At 41.5% G+C, this 20,395-nt stretch overlaps 1 protein-coding gene across 2 annotated transcripts; it reads right to left on the reverse strand.

Annotated features, from left to right (window-relative positions):
- Window positions 1–1,960: 1,960 nt before the first annotated feature.
- LOC133451885 (junctional cadherin 5-associated protein) lies at window positions 1,961–17,632 on the reverse strand. Of its 2 annotated transcripts, none has more exons than XM_061731035.1 (4): window positions 17,583–17,632; window positions 11,905–12,337; window positions 4,242–8,113; window positions 1,961–3,936 (listed from the first exon to the last, which is right to left on the reverse strand). In XM_061731035.1, the coding sequence occupies exons 2-4, from the start codon at window positions 12,228–12,230 to the stop codon at window positions 3,902–3,904; spliced, it is 4,233 nt and encodes a 1,410-aa protein (XP_061587019.1). In that variant the 5' UTR covers window positions 12,231–12,337; window positions 17,583–17,632; the 3' UTR covers window positions 1,961–3,901. The 2 variants fall into 2 exon arrangements, with proteins under 2 accessions (XP_061587019.1, XP_061587020.1); XM_061731036.1 differs by lacking the exon at window positions 17,583–17,632 and adding an exon at window positions 17,141–17,345.
- Between the last annotated feature and the right edge of the window lie 2,763 nt (window positions 17,633–20,395).

The raw sequence follows: 20,395 nt of genomic DNA on the forward strand, positions 1-20,395 counted from the left end.
ACTGCAGTGGTTGTACCACCACCTGAAGTGTATCATATCATTGTGCTATTTTTGTCACAGCTTGCAGTTTCTGATGATTGAAATGTAAACAATATACCGCATTGCACGAAACTGCACTATACTGCTCAGTGGAAACAGGCTTTAAGTGGCTCCCAAGTCATTATACACTCGTTCCCTTCTCAGTCCACCTGCTGTGTCAGGCACCTGCCAGGGTCTGCATGAACAAGAGTGAAAACACAGCATACCGCCTGTATAGGAATCATTAAAGCATCGTAAGAGGGGGTACCGATCCGACTTATTACTCTCTGTTTAGAAAAAGGGAGAGTACAGAGGAATTTGAGGAGGATGGATGCTCGCCAAACCTCAGAGAGCATGCTGGGAGGCTTTTACAAGGTTCAGCTCAAATACTGTCTTTGCCAATGCTTTAATCCAGCAAGTGGACCACAGTGTGACAGTCTGGCAGGGTAAGTGGACTGAAATGGTATACAAGATTGCACCTGTTCAACACAGATATTTGTGCTTATATACATAATATTCTGTCTTGTTCTTTTAACATTTCTAACCCAATAAAAGTGGTCTATGTTGAGAAAAATAGAGAAGTTGGAAAAATTATGCAGTTAAATGTAATGCAGTACTATCCTAAAGAAGCTTGACGATTCAAAACTTTTCAAACAGGAAGCATATATTTTCCCACTGGATATGTGCTGGTATATCCAATATATATAAGCAGTAATTGATCACAAACTCAATTTTCATGCAAAGAGTTTATTTATGAATCAGACTGCAGTATCATACAACAGTAGCACAATCATATGACTATGGATTATGCTTGTATTCATAGATACAAAGATAAAGGCATGTCTTAAAGAAAAGAAATGAATGACTTCTCTTTTGATTTACTCTAAAAATAGCTTTTTAATACTTGGCATAGTTTTGTAAATTAAATTATGAAACATAATATTTGCCCACTGTTTTTACTACTGGAGTACCAAATGCAAATATACTTTATGAAAAACATTTTTTTTCCTCCTCTATCCTGCATTTCATGCAAGGAAGAAAAAAAGATGTCTGTGAGTACAAAAAGCACTTAAATCTCATATGAAAATATAAAATATTACAAGTGTGCATAATTAAGTCATGTTTGCACAGAACCTGCAGTACAAAAAGTCAAATGACACTATGTTCAAGTGTACCTGACATGCCAATTATTGGGAGTTGGGGGAAGGATATGTACTGAAATAGTAATTTAAATGTTTTTAGGGGCAGTTTAAACACAAAAACGATGCAAGGCCTTTTAATACTCATAATGAATTGAGAATGAGATATGTTGGTAAATATGACAGAGCCAGCTTGTCCTCCCTGTGATGCTGACTATGGGCTTGTCTTCAAACACCAAATCTAACCTTGCACTTATTAAAATAACACTTTGACTTTTTTTTTCTTTCCTTTTTTAACTTCACAGTTTTGTATCAGTGTTCCTGTGTTCCAGATGAGCAGCTTGGAGAGCAGAAAGGATCCACAATGCTACTGTACTGCTCCAGCCAAAGGAATGGCTGGACAGCAAGTTGTTTGTGAAAACTTCAGGTATGGAACAGTGCTTAGTACATTAATATTTGGCATTTTCTGGAGTATAATGATATGCACACATTATAAGGCGACATGAGTGGTCCAAATATACAAGTAATGCTTAAAATACCATGAAAAGGTTCTGAGTTGATAAAATGCTACAACTGGAAAATGCTACATAACAATTAAGGGAGACTCAATGAATGATTTAACTAGTGATGAAGTCCTACAGCGCTGTTGTTAATAAATTACACCAATGCAACAGTGCTGATGTAGAAAAACCACATAAGTTGCAAACTAAATCACAAGAATTTTGTTAATTTTTCATTTAGTTGTTGAATTGAATTTTTGAATTCATAAAAATACTTAATTCAATTTGTCCATACATTTTGCAAATATGTGGCCTAAAAGAGCATACTGCATCGTATTCTGTAGTGCAATAAGTGTTGGTGATGGCGAAACATTTTACACACCGTGGAATGAAATAAACAGAGAAAGGAAAAGAAAAGAGATAGAAGGAGGAGTGAAATAAAGAAGGGTGGAAAAGAAAGAAAAGAAAAAATATCCAAAATTTTATTAGTTAACATGTTTTTGAGGAACGACAACATAACAATACATGAATTGGAAGACATACAAAGACAAAGATAAGACACAGATCATGTTTGTCCACCAACATAGGAAATACAGTTTAGATGGATTGATGTCTCATATATCACAAGGTGTGTCCAACATTGACTTAATTACTGTATGAAAAAGCTCTATCAAATACGAAATCATGGCACATTCATAAAGTTTCCATCCTGTCAACTTTCGCAGTAATGAACCCCATCGTTCACTCAAACCGGATCGTGTGTTCAAGGCACACCACGGGGTCATCCCTTCTTATAACGCTCTGATAGATTCTAAACCACTAGAAAATTATGTATATTCTCAATATGATACTATCCACAGATGTGATACTTTCAGATTGATATAAATTAGGAGAAATAAAATTTCATGGCTAAATACAAAATTTCTCTTAAAGTATTTAAAATATACTTTATTTTGTACAGTATGCAAACTGATTAACAATTTGATGATAAAAAAAATAAATACTCAATGAAATGTCTTCTCTTTACAACACAGAATTATGAAGATAAATATCTTTTCATGAAGTAAAGCACCCACCCTATGTTAAGTGCCCATTTACCCTGACACAATTAAATTTTCCTGTAATATAATCTGAATGACGTGTTCACATTAAGATTGTTGACAATGGTTCCTACAGGTAGCTCCACTACACCACTGGGCTGTTTGTACAACAATATTGCTCTACATATTTTTTTTTCTTGTTCAAAATCCCTAGAGCCATCTTTAATGTTTACCAAAGTTACTGACCACCAGCCCAATCTGTGCCTTTATTGCTTCCTGAAATTACCTGGAAATTTGAGCTATACATTGAATTGATCAGGGACTAATCAGAAACTTCACCTGATCCAGGAATTATGCCTGTGTTTAAAAAGGGCAGTTCTCCCTCTCCTGCACAGAACCAGTATCGTATAATAGGTTACTGATCTATCATGTCATGTGGTATAGAGTCACTCTTCATTGAAGAGATCTATGGGTTATGGTTGCAGTGTGTACAAAAGCAATGAGAAAGGGTACAATGTAATTAAGTCTTAAAAAAAAGAAAGGCGCATTTACCTCTTCTGAAAATCAAAACAGTTCTTTAGCCAAAGACAGTGATGTCCAGTTCTAAAATAGCTGTCACCTTGCCACAATCAGATACGCAGGTAATTTTGGTGTAATTTAAATGCAACACAATAGGCTTCCATGTCTAAGCTAGCTTTAACATAACACTTACATTCATATCCTTAACTGCTCCCCCGTAAACAAACACATTGGTTCAAAAATGCGAAAAAAAACCAACCTTTTCGCTATGGGCCTTTCAGAAGCTCTAGTTTGCATGACAGAATTGCATAATGTCTGCCAATGAGAAAAGCATAGGGAGGATAGAATAGAAAGGACAAGCCGCTACAAGAAGACTAATAAGTAGAAACCCTATAAGAGGATGGGGCTGGGCATGGAGGACAGATGGGGAGGTGGGAAGTCAGTTTGGGAAGGCAAGGGAGGGATTTGGGGCAGAAGTTGCCCAAGAAGTTAATAGGGCCTCCCTTTGGCAGTGGAACAGCACTCTTAGTAGTCAATGCAGCGCCGAGGGTGAAGGTGTACACAATGCTCTTGTCGGACAAGAAGGCCATTTCTGTGTCAAGATGAGATGAAGGCATTCTAGTAGGCAGCCAGGTCACAGTGTTGGAGCTAAAAACCTCAGATGGAGATGATGGATGCAGTTTTTCTACACTGTTTCCCCTCGGCTGGGATCATGGGGTTCTGGGACGCAAAAAGAAAATTATTCATTTACAAAAAAAATTATTAATATTGTACTTCTTCATCCATCTAAATGACCAACTTGGAAAATATTTTGGATGCAAAACAGGAAATGCAATATTTGTAGTAATCGGTCTTTGAGTAAAAAAAAAAACAAAAACACAATTTTACAGGACGGTAAAGAAAAATATATTTATGTGTTTTCATCATTAAATATTTTCACAGAAGGAACATGTTCAAAGGTGTGATATTTGACAGATTGCATATAACTGTGGAATGTAAAAGATTTCCAATATTACTATTCTCACCTGAGAGCGATGACCTCTGCTCATCTTGCATCACTGTCTCATCAGCGACCTGCTGTGTATGGGTGACTTCTTGATTGTTCTCATTGTCCTTCTGAGGTATCTGGAGGAGCTCCTCCACTTGTTCTTCATCCTCCCCATCTGCCTCCCCCTCCCCAGAGTCAGTACTCCTAATGCTCAGGCGTCTCACACGACATATAACATCCACCTCTCTCATCCTGGCCAGTCGTTCAACTGCAACCCGACCTGGAGAAATAGCCAGCTTGTTCTGCAGTGCTTCAATTCGATTGGAAGGGCCCTTTGTCTTTTTCTCCCCCTCAAGGCTAAGAGATAATCTTCGGTCTAGGTTAGGGGGAACTGAAAGAGGCAGCCTATCTGGTGGAAACTCTGGTAACCCTGGATGATCTCGACCCAGATGAGTTCGTAGACCAAGTCGATGCTCTGAGGTTGCAAATGACTTCTTCTCTTGCTCCTGTTTGTCATCAAGTATTGTTTTGTCTTGCCCTGTACTTTTCTGGTCAACTGTCTGTTTGTCAGGACTTTCTTCAGATGTTTCTCCTGTAATAGCTTTCTTCTCTTCTAATTCTACGTCTTTTGTTACTGTTTCATTCAAACTTCCTTCCTCTGTGACTTGGGTGTCTGCGATCAGATCAGTTGGTAATATTGTGGATGCGGAGGAAAGGTCCTCTGTAGCTTCATTTGCTGGTATACTGTCAGCAGGATTAACTGTGCATGAACTGTCTGAGTTTTCTGTCTGAGCATCACCTGATCTTTCACAGTCTCCCTCTTGTGTCAATGAGCTCTGGTCCTTTGTTTCAGCACAAAGGTCAGAACCTGACTGATTCAAACTAGAGTCATTTGGCTCTAACGTTTGTAAATCTTCTGCAGGACTTTCTAATGCAGCACACTGTGGTGGACTGCCATTTTGATTGGCCGAGCTGTCTGAACTGTTCTCCTCATGAAGTGGAGGCAATGGACCCTGTCTCATCTGATTCTCCATCTCTCTTTTACAAATCGGGCAGTCCTCCTCAGATTCAGCACTGAGATCTTGAGAAAGCTCTGTGTCATTAGATCTGGAATGGCCAGCAGATGCTCTATTAACATCTGCTGGGTCTTTAGACTGACGCAAAGTCTGGCAGATGTCCTCGTAATCTGGAGGACTAGTGAGCGTAGAGGCATCTTGCATGGGTTGTCTATCTGCCCAAGGCACCTCAGCTGATGTGGTGTTTGCTGTTGGACTGAAGTCACAAAGTGGTGTCTCGATAGGCTCATCTGGCAGGTCTAGTTTTACTGTCCTGCCATCGTTGCTCCTTCTACGTGAAAGGTGCGCAACAACCCTGTATTCTCTGAAGCCTGTCTCCCGAGGTGGGACTGGGAGCTCTTCTCTAAGCTGCTTGCTGAAGGTTACTGACTTTGTTGCAGGCCTAGAGAAGGCGCTCTTTACGTCTCTGTATTCAGGGTCAACAGACCAGCTTACTGCACTGCGCCTAAGGCTGCTTGGCTTATTGAGAGGTTCTGATGTCAGTCGGATTTTGATACGCTCATATGGGATCTGGACCGAACCATTTGAGACTTTATTGCTGGCAGTGCCTAGCTCTAAGATGTCTTTGTATGCCTCATTGAGGTCCTCTATGCACTTGTCAACACTGGGCTGTTTGCTAATCTGCTGCTGCTGTTCATCCTGGACTTCTTTTTTGATAGTTTCCAGTTCTTTGACAGCATCCCATGGTCGTTGTGTGGTGGATTTTAGACGCAGTTGTTCAAAAGTCTCCTGCCCACTGTTTGCTGCTGGTTTAGCCTCCTCTACATTTCCTGAGGGTGGTACTGCTGGCTGCTGAACTGTGCTCAAGCTCAGCGTGCTGGAGAAGGTAGAGGTAAGAGAGAAGGCGCTGTTACTTGACAGTTTCAGGCCCTTCACTCCTTTCATAGGAAAACTAAAGGCAGTGCCCGCTACACCACTGCTATCAGGAGCAACCTCAGTGCCAGGAGGAACAGGGTCTTGTTGTGCTTCCTTGTTGTCAGGGGTAGGTTTTCGGGCTTCTGGGCTAGTTTGTGTCTCCTGATCTCGATACTGGTTTGCAGGCCAGGTTCCCGACAACTTCAGCTCCTTGTAATGGTTTATCTTAGGGGGTCTACAGGGTAGTTTCTTAAACATTTTGCTGCTGGCTCTGCTGCTTGTTTTGCTGCTCGCTATACTACCTGTCAGGGCCTGTAGCTCAGCTTCAGCTGAAGATGTGCTTTGGAGACTTTGGTTTGTTAAATGGCCAGTTTTGTTGTCACTAGGACTGCTTGCTGGATCTGGTGACTTCTCATTGTTATTATTCTGATCACGAATTGTTCCACTGAGCTGAGGTGTAACAGGGACAGATACCAAACAAAAGATTGTTTCACTAAGCCTCTTTTTTAGATTCTTAGATTTTTCTTTCTCAGGTGGCTCAGTTTGTTCCACTTTCTTTACCTCTGTAACAGTTTCTGAAACACCCTGGTCAGCCAGCTTACATGGGGGTGGGGGTGGTTTACCAAGAATAGATGAAGGAAGAAATTGGCTACGTTCAGGACCTAAAATGTCACTTTTTTTGTGTATACCCCTGTTGCACCATCGGTTACTGCTGTCATTGTCATTGAGAGCTGTTTTGCGTGTTTCGGTATTAACAGCTGCTCCCTGTTGGGGAGGAAAGGCACTATCATTTGTAGATTGTCCTAAAGTCTTAGCGGAGGGAATCTCTTTGTTGATGTTACGGATTTTGTCTGAGTCAGTGAGAGAATTTCCGCTAGGCCCTCCTGAGATTTGCTTCACTCTTGGATCTTCAGCAGGTAATTGACGAGTTTGAGCTTGTAGTTCTTCATGTCCAGAATAAACCTGTTTTCGATAGGATGCAACACGCTCTCCATGATGTTCCAACCATGAGCCACTTCCCTGCCTGGAAAACCACCTTCCGGGATCTGAGTGAGGCATATGCAAAGCTTCTGCTCTCCATCTTAAGTTGGCCATTTCATGGCGGCTGAATGAAACCGCTCTTGGTGGTAGTGCCCTTTTGTAAGAGGGCGGTGGGATGTAGCCAGGGGGCTCCATTCCTGTGATGGTAGAGTGTTGTGCGAAATAGTCTTGTCTCAGGTCCCCACCCCTTGGATAAAAGATTGGTCTGTCTTTCTGTTTGGCACCCTGGTCTATAGCAAGCATTTCTGCGCTACCCCTAGTCTGCTGGTGAATCTCATATGACGGAGGCTTTAAAGGCCTGCTGAACCTGGGCTTTGGTAAAAGTACAACATGGCTACTTGGCCCAACATTCCTACTCCACCGGTCCCTTACGCCACCATAGACGTACCTACTATACGGGCCAGAGAAAACAGTGCTGTTTATCCTCTGTCTGTCAGGTAGGCTAGGTCTTGATAGAATGAGCTCTCTGCTGTCAGCTCCTTCAGGTGATAAAACTCGAGGGAGAGACTGAGATTTTGCTTTAGTTCTAGGGTGAAAAAAACCTTCAGGTGTCCTTAGGCGGTAATGGTCCTTCGCCCACCTTTCCCCATCCCCATCTGACAGCTGCCTTCCCAGGCCCACAGCCGGTCTCCATTCCTCTGTACCAAGGCTTTGGCACTTTCTCTCCCCAGTCACCCTTAGATGACCAGGGCCAGCGTCTGGGTCCCTTAACCAGGAAATATCCTCCCATAGCTGTTGCGCTTGTCTTTCTGCCCTGTATTCCTCTGCTGTCATCAGGGCCTGTGGCCTCCATGCTCCAGCGGAGGCCCTTAGCTCTCTGCCATCAGCATAGTCCAGAAGGATACTGAAGTCCTGGCCCCGCCTCCGCCAGTAGGAAATATCCCTCTCATCATGGCTCAGTGGCTCTGAATAAGTTAAACTAGGAACATCGTAGAACCTATAAAGACAAAAAGTTCAGTTTTAATTTTTAAAAATCTGCTTCGGTAACAGGACGAGGGTCAAGTTGACTAATACTAATTTGACTCCAATTAGATTTTTCTTAAACAAAAAATATTACAACTCTTCTGACTCTGTTTTAATGATAATCTATTTATTTGATATTGATTTTTCTTGTTTTTTATAAGAAATATGAAGCCAATCTAACTTTCAACCAAATTGATATTAATTAAGTAACACCTTGAGCTTTGATGAATGTTAAACATTAAAAGTGACATGTCCATGTTTGTCCAATGCAAGTATTTTGGCTTTGGCAGTATTGGCTTTCCAACACAACTTAATCAAGGAGAGCCAGCATATATGAGACAGAAGTGCTTAAGTCAGCGGCTCTAAAGTCCCTTGAAGACACCATGAAATTTTGATGCTACTGCAATATGATCTGCATATGAAATTGTGCTGACCTTATCTTGGAAGCTGGTCATCTGGCCAGCGACTATGGCTCTTTAAGTCTCGGGAGAAAAAAAGCATCCCATTACCCAATCAGATGTAAAAGTGAAAGTGCTTCTGTCCCTTGGTTTATTTTATCACATCACCTCACTTGGCAAGATGAAACAACGCACTTTAAAGAATTACAGTATGACATACATACAGTGATCACTGAACAATACATACGATAAAGATTACATTTTTAGTCAGCTTTACTATGCAACCACTGAAAGTAATTCTGGAGAAATCAGACAAAGGAGCATTGCTGATTGTTAGAGTGGACAATTACAAAGAGCGTTTGTGCAAATTAAAAAAAAATGCTTGATATACAATAATTAATATGGCAACTATGGTTTTGTTGTAATTGCCAAACTAAATCCATTTTGTAGCATACCAAGATTTAATGTTGACAGTCAGAAAAGCCCCCCCCCCCCCCCCCCAAAAAAAAAAATACACATGAAATCAGATTTGTCAAATTCAGATACAAACCCCATATGAAGGTGGTTTAAAATGACATTTTGTCAGATTTGCACAGATGTCTCAATCTTAACAATCTGGTCACTCAAATAGGATTCAAAAAATCTTTGTGCAGGGGGAAATGTAGATTTCTTGCTCATAAAAGGTACAGTTTTTCCTTTGCTAACAGTTTTGGGGGGGGGGGGGGTGTTGTTGACATTGTATTGAGTCAGACTGTGTGTACAGTTAGAGACCTGTCTGGAAGTTTTTTTTCTGTAGGGTTGGTTCACATGTCAATACAGGTGACGCCTGATTATCTTGTCTTTTGGAGTATAAGAATCTTGTATAAAGCAAGTATGGTGTTTCAGTATAATTGTTTAAACTTTCATGGGAGAGGTGGTTATACATAGCCTGGTTAAGTTTTAGCATCAAAATGACGGCATATCTACAGCGTCATGGGAAACAAAACTCCATAAGCATACGTTGTACCCTGTAAGCACCTCTCTCCGATGTATTGCATCAATAGTCAATAGTTCTGCTTAGCTTTAGTTTATAGTCATAAGAACATATTTCCAGGCAGTTCCCACCAACTTTCATCCCCTGCTTTTGTGTCATTCACAATGTGACCCAAACAACACTCTGTTCCAAATCACCTACAATACCACACTTGTACTTTTGAGTAGTACATAAGTGTGTTCACTTTGCAAAGTACGTATTTAAGAAGTACTCAAAAGTCAAAACTCTCGGAAAATTGAATGTACACCGCGCACTCAATCGTGATTAACTTGTTGACTTACAGCCGGATTGCTCAATTCGGATCTTGGCTGCAATATCCTGCATATTCTAAATGTTTCCCTGCTTCAACACACCTGATTGAAACAAGTAGATCATCAGCAGCTTGTCATCTCTTGTCACTTGTCATTCTTTTGAAGCAATTGTGTTGAAGCAGGGAAATGTCTAAAACATGCAGAACAGCCCTGCATGATGACAAATGGGCAACCTTGACATACAGGAGAGGTTTGCAGTCCGTGTTCAGTGGCAATGACAGCACAGTTTAAACTCTTATAAAAGAGAGCTGATATTACACATGTAACTGCATATAATGTTGAAAATGGAGTTCAGTTTGTTTGGAATTTATAATTGATGAAAAGTCAAATCTTTACAGTATCAAAGTGGTAACTTGGATAAAACGCCTGAAGCAGATCTCTCGCCGTCATCATTTCTGGTAAGAGCACGATGGCATTTATACACTGGAACAGCACTCATTTGCAGGCTGCGCATGTAGATAGCTTGTGTAAACAATGTTTGAGTGTACTCAAGAAAGTAAACCATTTGGAACAAAGGCAACGACTACGGGATAACTAAGCTGTCCCTTGGTCATTGGCTACGTTCCAAGACTGAGGGAAAGCTAGTGGACAAGCTGGTCAGTAGCTAACCTGCCCGCATTATACATCCCACTACACTGCCTTTGTGGTGGAGACAGGTGCATAAAAATAAAGTACACAATACACAGATGCAGCCTCCTTCTCTGGAACCTTCTTGTCACCTCAGCTTGTCATAACCGTTTCAGCTTATCCAGTTCACCACCCTCAATTTTAGTTTGCTCAAATCTGTTCTATACATGCAGGTTACCATAGCAACAATCTGGATTAGGGAAGGCCAGGGCGAATACACATTTCAAATCTGATCGCTTGCAGTATATAATGTAAACAGTCAGGCAGAAAGATCGGATTATGAAAGCTATACTAAGAATCAGATTTGCGTTGGTAGCATGAACATAGGTACGTTTGCAACATTTAAAACAGTGCTCCAACAAAGCTGGACGAATCAGTGTTGTCTAAGAATGACTTTAGTTCAAGCTATGAATTTGTAGATGAAGAAAATGGCCAGAATTCCAACTGCGCTAAAGAAAGAAAAAAAAAACACATTTTTGTCAAACAATGTTTTGGAGCGAAAGCTGTATCTAAGAACATCATCAAAGCTAATTCTAAAGCAAAGTCATCCTGATGACATTCTGTCATACATAGGTAGGTTGTGTGTGTAAGCTGCAGTTTCCAGTGCCTTTACATAAAATTCATGCCATAAGAAAAAAAAAAAAAAAACACAAATCAGTATAGAATTTTCTAACAAATACAGGTTACTAAATTATGAAAGATAAGACAAATGAATCTTAAGAGCTCCATCTGCACTAAGTTACTGTTAGTCACTGTACTTATTCATTTTAGCAGCAAAGTCAATGGATCAAGCTCAGCAGCATATGCCACTGTATGGCTGAGGGGAGCTGCGCTGTGCATACTTGCCCAGCAACATGCTTACATCACTGAGCACGTGCTGGGTGGGATTCAGTGTGCCAGTGTTTACAATGGAGTGATTACGCGCCTGTCTTGAGGCATGTTTAGTCCTCCTCAGTTTGCTCACAGTCTAGTGCTGCTGTTTACATCTGGCCGCCTGGTAGAGGCTGCGGAGATGATACCAGTGCATGGGTGGGCACCACGGAGACACAAGCCATGTCCTTGTGCAGGCATGTAATCAGCTCAAATGAGTGCCTTCATATATGTATATATATATATATATATATATATATATATATATATATATATATATATATATATATGTGTGTGTATATGTTTTCATATTCCACTACAAGATATGTCAGTTGTGCTGCAGTCATAGCGTTCTGCAGCTCTGTAAGGAGGGGAAGAGAGGAGAAGGGGGAAAAAAAAAACCCTGCGCAGTGCAGACTCAGTTTTGCATGCAATACTGAAGGGCCCCAATGACAAGAGGGGAGAAGAAAAAAGAGAAGGTAAAGGGTGTGGGGGATTGCAAAAGAGAGGAAAAAAACACACTTACCCACTATCTGTGGCAAGCGAATCACCCAAGGGCTGAGCGTCACCTAGGATACCAATGCCGATTTCTTTTCTCCTTTGGTTCCTCTCCCTGCCCTCGTTGTCAGCGGTGGGGTAGGCCTTCACCAGCGCTTGCCTGGTGCTGTAGATGCCTGTGATGGACGCACCCCTGTCCGCCTCATTCCCATTTAGCGTCCCCCGGCCAGCCCTGTTGTCCACAAGTTCATGCTGGCACTCAGCGGGGCGCTTCTCGAAAGGCGTGGCGGATGGAGGGCCGCTCTTGGGCAGTTTGTATCCATGCGAAATGAGGAGATCCTCCACACTATACATGGTGGTGTCTCTCTCACTTCAGGGCGGGAGGGCAAAGGTGGGTGTGCTGCCTTATGCGCAGTGCTGCTGGTGGAAGCTGGAGCACCGTTGCTCAGCAGCAGCCATCACTAAGGAGAAAACAGGCAGGTAACATGTGAAAGCATGCACCTGGGTCGAATGTGAGTCATTTTAAAAACACTGCATCATTTAAAAAACACAACATCTAACATCAGAAAACAAATATTTATAAGATGTGTTCATGCATTGTTTTTATGCACGTGCTATACCAAACACTTGCTTAAATGTGCTTGACATACAGTTAAAAAAAAACCCAGAAAAACAAAGCTACTAAGGGTGCACGCTAACAAATTTAAGATACCTTCTTTTTCCTTTTTATCAATTGATTCTGTTCCAGTTTAATCATCTCAACAGTAGAGAATCCATGTGTGACGGTACAAACCAGAAAATGAATTTAACAGGAGTTCCCTGTTTGGCTCCCATAAAGCCTTTTATCATCTTTCTAAAGTGTCCAAAAATAACTGACAATTGAACAGTAATTTAATAATTGAGAGCTGTTTTCAAACTATTAAATCACCGGCCAGATAATGATTTCTTTGCCCTTTGTCGGACAGCAGTACAGTGGAAAATTTGATTGAACCTCAACACAAGCAGGTTGTACTCTGAACATTCATCACCCGCCATTACAATCACTCATTCTCCCTGACACTCATGGCTGTATATGGAGTGACATTAAATGCTGTTCTTCCTCTCATATACAAACACTATACATACATTAACAGAAACTGGGGAAAGAAAAGGAAAAATAAATCCTCCACTTAAGGTAAAGATAAGCGGCCGTTTTGACGGTTAAGGGATAGTTACAGCGTATGCCGCCTTCATACAGCTGTAAATCATCTGCTTGTCTTAACACACAGGGAGGGGGGAAAAGGTAAAATTCAATACCAATTATGTTACACAAAGAATACTTCCCTTCCTTTGATAATGGACAGTGGGCTGTGTCTAAAAATGCTCCGAGGGTGTGAGTTGGCAGTATTTCTTATGTTGTAATGGCTCAGAAAAGCTGACACATTTACTACATGTAATTAAAGTGATTCAGCTGCTGATTCATAAAGTCTTCTCCGAAGATGAATACTAAATTGCTGTGTTGACAAAAAAAACTAAATGAACATATAAAACATGTAAAGAATTTATGGTATAATAAATAGTAAAAGAACCACTAACATTAATTTTAATTATTTTTTATCTTTGTATTGTGAAATTGTTCCTACTTCAGATGCTCTGTACATTTATTTTCATATCAATCTTTTGAAAGCCTGCCAGTGTACTCTATCAGGCTCCTAATAATTTGCTCATTTACTGATCTACTGTGAATCATACACTTTTGACAACCAGAAACATCCAAACCAAAACTTTACAGGTAACGCTGCATACCATTACCACCTACAAACAGCAACCAAACTACGGTACAGTTCAGGTTGTTGGCAAACACTTTCTTCCATAATCCACTTGGTTTCAGCTCTAACTATACTGCAGCATGAACACAAAACAAGAAGAAGGTCATCTTAAGGCGGCTTTAATGCATCCTTCTGATAAGTTCCTTTTGTTGCTTTTATCCGTTTGTGTGCTTGCATGTGAATGCACAAGCGCAGCTACCTGTCTGACACACTAAGTACTTACAGTCTGTTCTGCCTGGAGACAGCATTGGACGTCATAAAAACGGATATACATTGATCAAAGTTTTTGCACACTTTAGCATTTTGGCAACTCATATTGACATTTGGATGGTGGATTTGTTTTCATTTGCACTTGAAGGATGTTCAATACAACACATTTGCATTATAATAGACTTAAAGCGGAGAACACATCTCCTACTATAAATATTTGGAGATTATAGAAAGTTCTCAGTACAAATTACCTGCTCCCAAAATGTCTCTTACATTTACAGAGACACATTTTAGACAGTCATCTGTCATTTTGTTATACTTGAGTGCTAAAATCAACCCATTACAGTAAGAACCCTACCCAGATATTAAAGAAAATTATTGTATTATTTCTAGTAACATGGCTTTATTTTGAATGAATAAATGAATCAATCAATCAATCAATCAATCAATCAATGAATCAATCAATCAATCAATCAATCAATGAATGAACGAATGAATGAATCAATGAATGTTGAAATGATCCTTCTTTTTTGCAGGTTTTTGGAAATCACTGTATGTTAATGTGGTTAGAAAGCGTTTCCATCAATAAATGTTAAATCAAACATACAACTTAAAAACTGTGCCATAAATAAACTCAAATAAAACTTATTTTCTTCAGTCTCAACATTATCAGCAGATTAATTTTATTATTTTCTTGGTTACAGTCTTAGCACACAAAAATAGCCTCCTTACACCTGCATGTGTATGGCTACAATATTTTACTGTAATGCAGCTATAATTTATTTTAATCGTACATTATTGTATTTTTTACTTTAGCATAACATACTCTCATGTAATTTTATGTTGTTTTATGGCATGTTATGGTTGATTTGAAAGTGATAAAATACACTTTTTAAATGTTACTATGTGTTAACAAGATCGACTCGATTAGTTGCAAAGTGGAGATTAGAAGATTTTCCCTTTTTTTTTTTAAATAATTTTGCAGATAGTTGCTTTTGCGTTTCGGCCAATTGACGTGTCAACACAAGCAACAAAATGCACGCAATGCCAGACCGTCCCCATTCATTGGCAAAATGCTGTCAATGGCAACACAGCAGAGCCAAACGCCCCCGTGTGGTCAGAAGTAGCATTGCTACTTTATAAGACCACTATGTTGTGTAGTTATGAGTAAAACGGGTCACTGCATTCATAATCCAGCAGTTCTGTTAATACAAAAAACTTTATGCACTAACTTAACTTTTTATTTGACTTGAAGACATTGAGATATGTGCTAAATCTTCCAACAGTTTGCAGGTTATATCGTTTTTCACTCCCAAAGTTATTTGAGACCTTCATCAATCCAGCAACCCACTCCACTTATGCTGCCTTTGATTGAGTGTGGATGGGGTGTTGTTTGTCAGAGAATACTGTCTTATGCTGACAAATTACAATTATCTATTGTTGTTAAGTGCTGGCATTAACCGTTGATTTATATGCAAGTAATGTAAATCTAACATGTATTATGAAATACACTAATACACTGCTGTAAATCCACTGTAAATGGTCAGGAGTCCTTTATAGTGTCCATTGATTATCTTTTTCCATCCAAGACTTGCAAACAAATTTAATTATACTTAATATTATTCATTTTATATAACTAAAAATCTCGGAGCATCCAGTAAATAACAGAATGTTGTATTCAAATGATTTGCTGATTTCTGTTTTCTCTTGACCTTACGGTGACCTTAACATTTCTCTCTCCACAACTTTGTCTACTTTGCAGTTCAGAGTTGCCCCTTTTGTGGGAGTTCACATCATACCGCAAGATTCACTGCAATACTCGAGATCAGCCATCAGCATGTAGCTTGGAGATAATTAATACTTTCAGATGTATGTAACGCTCAGCAGAAAATCTCCACTGAACATATTTTCAAGGACAACATGTGTGGAAACAGATTAGCCAGTTCATAAATGCAACTGCACCTCTATTGACCAGACAAGCCGGGACCAGAATAACATGAAAAAAAAAGAGAAAAAAGAAAAATCATCAAGCATCCTGAAATCAGAGCTTCTGATGTACAAGTCCTTAAACTATTCCTGGCTCTTCAAGTGGAGCAAATAAGTAGTTTGGTAAATGCAGGGGGAAAAAGGGAAGAAAAAAGATCAAGGTCTTTTTTAAATTATCCAAATCAGTCCTGATCAGTGAGGATGGATCCATGTGGAACGTTAAGACAGAGTTTTATCTGGGAGAAGCCCAGATAACCAGACAAATACTGGCTGCTCTTTGACAAGGTCACAGCTTCAAATGATTGCAGAGGAAATATGGCACATGAGCCCTTTTTGCATAGCAACAACAAAATTACCATCAATAATTACAAAACAAACGTTTCTTTACAAGCCAATGCTGATACGCCAAAGGATGTTGACGCTTTCTCGCTAAGGACGGACACTATGCTCTACTGATGTCAAAGTTGCTGCTCAACTCATTCAAAAGCTGATAATTACTACAATTACTAGTTGTTCACATTTGGTTCTGTCTGTTTTCCTGCAAGGAGCATCTACTGAGAACTTTCCCCCACAACATTCAAACACAACTTGAACTTGGGCGCAAAGAGGAATTAAGTGTTAAGTTTAATGCATTAAAAATGTTTTACTGATTCTGACCCACCCAAAAACCCCTCCAGGACAGAACCCCCTCCCCCTGCACAGCCAGGCCGAGAAGACTGCATGCACAGGTAGTGGCCACTGTAACACATCAGCACTAGCAGGCAGCACCACCCTAACTGCTGAGGGAGTGTACCTAAATCTTACCTAGTGACAGGGAGAGCAGAGCGCCACAAATCAGGCTAATCAGAAGAAGAAAAAAAACTGATCCGCAAACTCACTCAAAACACAAGTTCAGCATGTTTTTAATTAAGTCCAACACATGCAATGAAGAACGCATTCTTCATCCCCATCAATAACTGAAAATATGAATGGATACTGATTTGAAATAGATCCCTAGTATCATTGGACGCGTATTAATAAAATATCACTGTTGTGATGGAGACATTATGCATTATAGATACGGCATGACCCAGCCTTGCCATAGACCACTGCAGTGTTGTATGGCTCAGCCTATATGAAATTGACAGCTGTGAAATGATTTTTTTTTTTTTTTTTTCAAATCATCCTTCAATGCCTGCTTGAAGCAGTGCATGCCGCAAGTCAGCGCCTATCCGCAATAAATACATAAATAGATAGATAAATAAATAAATAAATATCTACCTGCACACGTTGTAAGTTGCAAATGCATTGAGCGGTAATGTTTTGGAAATGGCCAAATCATAGCCCTCTCTCTCTCTGCACATAAAAACGCACGCAGGCGGCGAGCCTCCGCCTCGCCTCCAGCAGCGGCTCCGGCTCCGGCGCAGGGGGAGGCTTGTGCAGATGCGTCCCCGCTGCTGCGAGTGTTTACCCGGACCTGCGAGTGTTTACCCGGACCTGCCCTTCCACCGGGGCTACGTGCAAGCGCAAAATATGAGGGGAAATGGGGAGGAGGGGTGGAGGTGGATAGAGAGAGGTGGGGGGGGGAGTGGAGAAGACAGCAACCCCTCCCAAGAAATCAACCAGAGTCGGTGCAGCGGTAACCTGCGTGCAGCAATGATGCCCCAAAAAAAAAAAAAAAGGGAAAAAAGAAAAGTGAAGAAGGGCGTAGCGACGCACGTACCTGGGGAGAAGCTTGGCGCGGCCGCCGCAGTTCCCTGCGCCCAGCTTCACTGCGCGGATCCCGAGCCGAGCATGCCTATTGGCAGGCAGAGACGCGCTGGTTGCTGGCTGCCTGGGCTGGGCTCTCCTCACTACAGCTGAGGTGGGGTGGGCTCCTCGCTCACCAAGGGATCACGGCAGAATGGTTTCTTCCAGACTCTTTCGCTCAACTTTCCCTTTTTTCATAGCAACAGTCATTTTTTTTTCATTCAGTCTTGCATATTGACCTGAATGACAACCGCAACCACGTGGAGCATGTGAGGTTTACCATTTTGTAGCATCACATGTGCTCAGCACACTATCTGTGTCTGTGTTTGTGTCCTGCTGCATCAGACAGATAGATGGACAGATTTTTTCTTTTTAAACTCATGCATGTTAACTACATTAACCCCCCTCCACCCCTCGCTGCCCTGTTAAGTTTAAGATGTGCAGTGTGGCAAGCATGCAGAGCCACACCTTGGTGATGCTGATGAGTCGTCACTGTGCTTGCCCTCCCGCCCAATGCCAAGAGAGCCTTTCTAATTAAGTGTGCAGGGCTCAGGCTTTCCTGTGCCAACTGTGACATGCAGCGCTCTGAGGGATCCCTCTTTTTGAGAAATAATCAGCACAGAGGCGTCGACCCGCTCAGGACATCACTGCACCTATCAAGTCTTGTACTTCTGTCCACCCAATCAGGAGAGAGGGTAAAAAGGTATATTTACATCTGAGAGTTAGTTAATGATACACATGCAGCCTGTTCAGAAGGGTGGCATTTGCCGCTTCAGTGATCACAAGTAGCCAAAACCTTGACCCCTCACTAGTTTTTATTTGAGGATGCTTGTTTGTCAGACTCTTCCTGCTAAATGATGCTGGCTCAAAGGTAATGTGATTCCTGCCCAATGTGGCATTTTATATTTTGTGATTCTGCAACTCACTGAAATCAGCCGTCATGATACCGACTCTGCCATTCTAGACCATTTTAACGCCTAAAAGGCACAGCAGCACCCCCCTGACTTCTGGACATTCAAACATGATTTCAAATGATGCATGATATTACACAAACTTTTTAAACTTTAGAAAAATATACATGTGCCATCAATCCTAAAGAACTCTGTATTTGTGTTTCATCTAATTGAACTAAGGATATTGCAGTGGAAAACAACTGCAAATACATTTTTCTCCATGTTGATTACAACTATTTCCACCAAGAGTCCATTTTCTTTTAGTTATTTTGGCTTCATAGCTGACTTTCAAAGATAAAAATGCCTCTGAAAACTCAAAGAAATGTGTGAGTGGGCCTTGTGTTGAAATTATTCAAAGAAAGGTTGAGACTGTCTGCAGTTTGTTACATGTGAGAGTGTCTGCAAATTCTCACATACCACTGGGAGGCTGACATTTTACACAGTCAGCAGCACTTAGGCTAAATACCATATGATGTTTAAGAAAATGTGTTGCTGTTAATGCATAGAAAAGTCAGGGAGAAATCAGTCTTCATAATCATCGTTAATGCTAGAGATGCTGATTAATGCTTTCAAGAACTTCGTTGACTGTTTACTTTTTGTGTTTACTTAGAAACAAATGTCTGTTTTTAAGTACTATATGTCGTCGCCTCATAATGACTGCAGTGATCCTAGTCCCTAACTGGTCACATGGCTTTTCTCTGTTTCTCTACAGCCCCAGTTTGGTGAAAGTTTTGGTGTTCATTTGGTGTTATGGTTTTTGACATGTGGACAAACATACTCATGCATTTGTGTGAGTCAAGGCTGGGCATGATCTTTACTTGAGCAGTGTCTCCCGAGGACTCGAAGTGCGTTAATGCTTGTCTGGAGTTTATCACAATGAGCTGAGCCGGGACCCATCCTTGTTAGGAAAAAATGTAAGTTTCAGTCTTTTTATTTCTGCATTTATTTTGCCACTTAGGTTCATAATCAAGTTTAATCAGCTGGAAGGATTCATGGGAGCCCTGATGAGAGGTGGGTTGATTCTCTGAAATGCTAAAGGGAAGGAGCACCAATACTTCGTATTATTTAATTTCCCCCCCCCTTTTCTTGTTTTCTTCAGTATATTATACCATGTTAATTTTATGTATATAATATCTTTTGAAGTGATTATTGTCACAGAGTGGTTGGATGAGGACCCAGATGCAGGAGAGCGAGAGGCAGGAGTTCAGCAAAAAGGGTTTATTTAAAAAAAAGTCAAGAACCAAAAACGCTGCAGAGCAGGATTAACAAAACACTGGAGCAAAACCTGAAAACTTGGCAGGACACAGGCCAACACACGGCCAAAGTTCCTCGGGACCGGGCAAACCGGCGAGACAGTTCCGGGGGTGGCCCACGAGGCCGGGCAGACAGCTCGGGGGGTCGTCCACGAGGCCTAGGCTTGGGCCTTGGACGACTTGGCGTGGGGCTGGGACCTTGACTTGGTGTGGGGAACTCGACTTGGTGTGGGGAACTCGACTCAGGCGTGGGGCACTCGAATCGGGCGTGGGGCACTCGAATCGGGCGTGGGGCGGGGAACTCGACTTGGACGACTTGGCAGGGAACTCGGACGACTTGGCGGGGAACTCGGACGACTTGGCGGGGAACTCGGACGACTTGGCGGGGAACTCGGACGACTTGGCGGTGAACTCGGACGACTTGGCGGGGAACTCGGGATACGAGGAGCCGGCGAACTCGGGATACGAGGTGCCGGCGAACTCGGGATACGAGGAGACGGCTGCGGGGGGAGCCCGGGTCCGTGGCGCTGGCTGCGGGGGGGGACCCGGGTCCGGGGCGCTGGCTCGTGAAGAAACCATCA

This window comes from Cololabis saira, chromosome 10 (genome assembly GCF_033807715.1).
Source record: "Cololabis saira isolate AMF1-May2022 chromosome 10, fColSai1.1, whole genome shotgun sequence".
NCBI classification, from domain to species: Eukaryota; Metazoa; Chordata; class Actinopteri; order Beloniformes; family Belonidae; genus Cololabis; species Cololabis saira.

Excerpts from the sequence above, each read along its gene's own strand:
- LOC133451885 (XM_061731035.1), bottom strand. The coding sequence starts at position 12,230 with ATGTATAGTGTGGAGGATCTCCTCATTTCGCATGGATACAAACTGCCC. Across the intron at positions 8,114-11,904 it reads TCGCTTGCCACAGATAGTGG|GTTCTACGATGTTCCTAGTT; the intron begins GTAAGTGTGTTT and ends TTGTCTTTATAG. Across the intron at positions 3,937-4,241 it reads GCAGAGGTCATCGCTCTCAG|AACCCCATGATCCCAGCCGA; the intron begins GTGAGAATAGTA and ends TTTGCGTCCCAG.